Here is a 3,386-nt window from a genome sequence, read left to right on the forward strand (position 1 = left end):
TTTTTTAAAGCATACTTTCCGAAGTGATATATTACTTTTATATCCACTAGGTGGCAGCTGGAACCTTGGATTTTGCCAGAGTGTTTGAGTCATCTTCCAGCAGTATTTTAGTTTGTAAAATAACATATAGAAAAAGTAATATCAAGGTAGGTTAGCATCATGGCATATTTTATAAGATTATAATGAAAATAAAAAAGAATGTAATTGTAATCAGTCATTACCAGGTTACTATTTATTAGTTTTTTGAAGCTTTAAATATATTAAGTATGGAATGCAGAATAAAGAACAAGTAAGGTCTCCTATCCCCCCACCCCACATTCAGCATTTTGCAAAGAATCAAGAGGCCGGTTGACAGTTGAGCAATTCTTTGCTTTTCTATAGCACCTTTTACAGAAGGCCTACCTGTCACCCCCCGTTAAAAAGGCTCTATCTTTTAAAAATTGTAAATTAAAATTTAACCCTGTTAATAATACCATTCCTTCATTTTTCTAACTAGATTAAAATTTCAGCACCAGAATTCTCTGGTTGTCTTCAAAGCTTCTTCTAGCAGGAAAGACCTGTCACTCATCCCGCATACGGATAGGGGGCAATTCCTTTGACCCCCAGGCCAGTTATCTGTTGAAATAAGAAAAGAGAAAAGTTCTGACAAAGGGCAATTCACAAGTATTCTTCAGAATCATTTCTATGATTTATAATAATATACTTAGCCACCTATTATCCTTGTTTTATTTCCTATCATAAAAAGGAATTACTTGGTTAGGTATTTATGGTCCAAACCAGTAATTCACATAGATTATAATCCAACTAGCAACCATTTACAACTAACTTGAGTTTAAAACTGAATTTATTTCTATCATCTTCTCACCTGAGGTGAGAAGTATGTAAGCCACTCATACTGAGAATCAGTGAGCTCTCCAGCTCATTATAAATGCTGATCACTCTGTTTATCCTGTGTTTGGCGTGTGAACATAGGATTTTTACCAATCCTTTGGGGGTGGTGGATTCTCTCTCTTTCTATATCTCTTTGCAGCTCAAAAGGTCTATGCTTTTCATCAGTGTTTGTTCTGTTGCAAAAAAATATTAAAAACTAGAAAATATTCTTGACATTAAAACAATCAAGTAGTCTCAAAACCAGCAAGTTTCAAACGCTGGTTTTCCAAGTTCTTTCTACTGATTTGAAGAATTTCAACAAATACTACTGAAGCAAAAAAAATATTTTTAAGTACCGTACAAAGTAGGCTAAACACATTATCTTGGACTTCAGATAACTTACAGTCTAGAAAGTTGAAATAAAATGTTTGTAAGTCTAGTTTGATGAGCTTAACAAGCTAAATAGAATAGTGTTATGGAAGTATGCAAAAGTACCAATCACTCAGTTACTTAAAAGAGCATACCCTACCCAACCTCCAAAATAAAAGAAATAGCCATATCACCTTGAAAATCCCACCAGCTTCAGGTTGCCTCAAAAGACTGTCAGGGTCCAACCCGTCCCGGGCACAGGTCACATACATTTCAGAATAATCCTTCCCTCCGAAGCAGCATGAAGTTGTTTTATCAACAGGCAACTTCACGGTTTGGAGTCTTTTCCCTAGATTACCAATATTTTATTTAAAGTTTAGTGCTCGCAATTTCCAACCTGTGCAACATTTCTGGACCCTTTGTGGAGTTATAGGGAAGTTCTAAGAAGACCGTGGAGGTCAGAATTTGTCCATGTATTTAACCCACCTTCCCTGACAATTTATTTTGAGCAAAATGACTTACCTCCACAGGAAAAGAAATGCTGACTATAAATTTCGGGCTATACCTTTGGTCTTTATTTCAAAAATCATCCAATTGAGACCACTGAATATATTTCTAACTTTATCAGTAATGAGGTTTCCCCGGTCCTTAGTGTCTGGTGTTTTCTAGACACGGCAGGCATTTTTCACTTTGCTGTGGGCCTACCTGTCTCAGGATCTAAACGAATCACCCTTCCTCCATTGTAACAGGCCACCCAGAGCTTCCCCTCAGTGTCAATACACATTCCATCTGGGATTTGTTCTTCTTTCTCCAGCTTGTAAACACTTCTGCGGTTGGCTGTAGTTAAAAAACAAAAATAAAAACAAAACTCCAAACACAACAAAACAGTAAGCCTCTCATACTGAGAATCAGTGAGCTCATTATAAATGCTGATCACTGTTTATCCAGTGTTTGGCGTGTGAACATAGGATTTTTATCAATCCTTTGGGGGCGTGGATTCTCTCTCTTTGGTTTGGGTAGAGGCTCATCTGTCTAAGCTTTCAGAGGAGGAGAAAAGAAAAAAGAAAGGAGAATTCTTAATAAAATACCAAGTTATTTTTGAGGCTGACCTGAACTGAGGTCCTCCCTGCATGCCCATCTCAGATACACTTCAGACTGTGGTTAGACCTCTGCTGTTTTGGCTATAAAAATGTCTACTTTGATTAACTCCAAGATCTATAGGGCAACTTAATGATGCCACTTGAACACGATGAAGCACAAAAACTAGTGAGATACATGAATTCTTTTTCTGCCTGACTGAATGCTCCAAAATTAACACTAAAATCTAGAAGAGACTGTTTCTGAAAGGGGGGCAATTCCGAAACCAAATGGCTGGACTTAAAAGGGGAAGTCACAGTATATAAAAAACAAACATCAAAATACAGACGAAATTTACGTTACAAAATCCAGGCCACTACAGTAATCAGATTGAGGTACGATGGAAAAAAATGTTAAAACCATGTGTGGGGAAAATGGGTAAAGCCAGTAATAAAAAAAGAGCACTATAGAGCTGGTCAGTTAGCTCAGTTGGTTAGAGCACAGTGTTGTATCACCAAGGTCAAGGGTTTGGATCCCCATACCGGCCAGCCACCAAGAGGAAAAAAAAAAAAAAAAAAAGAGCACTACATATTTCAAAGCAAAACATCTGTACTAGAACATTTTGCCTCTGATTAAATCTGCATAGAGAGTCTTGTAATTTTTTTCCCAAGCCATTTTTAAAATTTTTATTTATTTATTTTTAAATTTTTATTGAATCAAAACTGATTATAAAAATTTGGGGGGTTCAACATTGAGATATGTTGATCAAATCAATATTACTAGCATATATATTGTTACGAATCATAATTATTCTTTATGCCCCTTGTCCAATCCCTCCCCATCCCCCTTTTCCCTCCCCCCTCTCCCCTCTAATCACCTTAGATTTCTTCTCTCCCTCTGAAAGAATAATGGTTACTCTATTGATTTGCTGCCCAAATGATCTGTCCAATGCTGAGAGGTGTGATCAGGTCCCCCAATACTGTCATAGAGCAGGTGCCTCTTCCATCACTATGAAATGGGCTCTGTGGAAACAGACATCCTCCTCCTTTCTTTATCTCTGCTGGTGACTC

General features: G+C 37.1%; 1 protein-coding gene across 2 annotated transcripts in view; it reads right to left on the reverse strand.

Annotated features, from left to right (window-relative positions):
* Positions 1–214: 214 nt before the first annotated feature.
* Positions 215–3,386, reverse strand: part of RGN (regucalcin) — a 17,747-nt gene continuing 14,575 nt past the window's right edge. Inside the window, exons 5-7 of one of the 2 annotated variants that reach the window (XM_008575006.1) lie at positions 1,945–2,076; positions 1,434–1,588; positions 215–615 (exon numbers count right to left, since the gene is read on the reverse strand). In XM_008575006.1, the coding sequence (XP_008573228.1) occupies positions 565–615; positions 1,434–1,588; positions 1,945–2,076 (338 nt within the window). In that variant the 3' untranslated portion in view covers positions 215–564. The remainder of the gene's footprint in view (positions 616–1,433; positions 1,589–1,944; positions 2,077–3,386) is intronic. The other variant, XM_008575007.1, reaches the window with a different exon arrangement.

This window comes from Galeopterus variegatus, unplaced genomic scaffold (genome assembly GCF_000696425.1).
Source record: "Galeopterus variegatus unplaced genomic scaffold, G_variegatus-3.0.2 Scaffold1127, whole genome shotgun sequence".
Taxonomy (NCBI): Eukaryota; Metazoa; Chordata; class Mammalia; order Dermoptera; family Cynocephalidae; genus Galeopterus; species Galeopterus variegatus.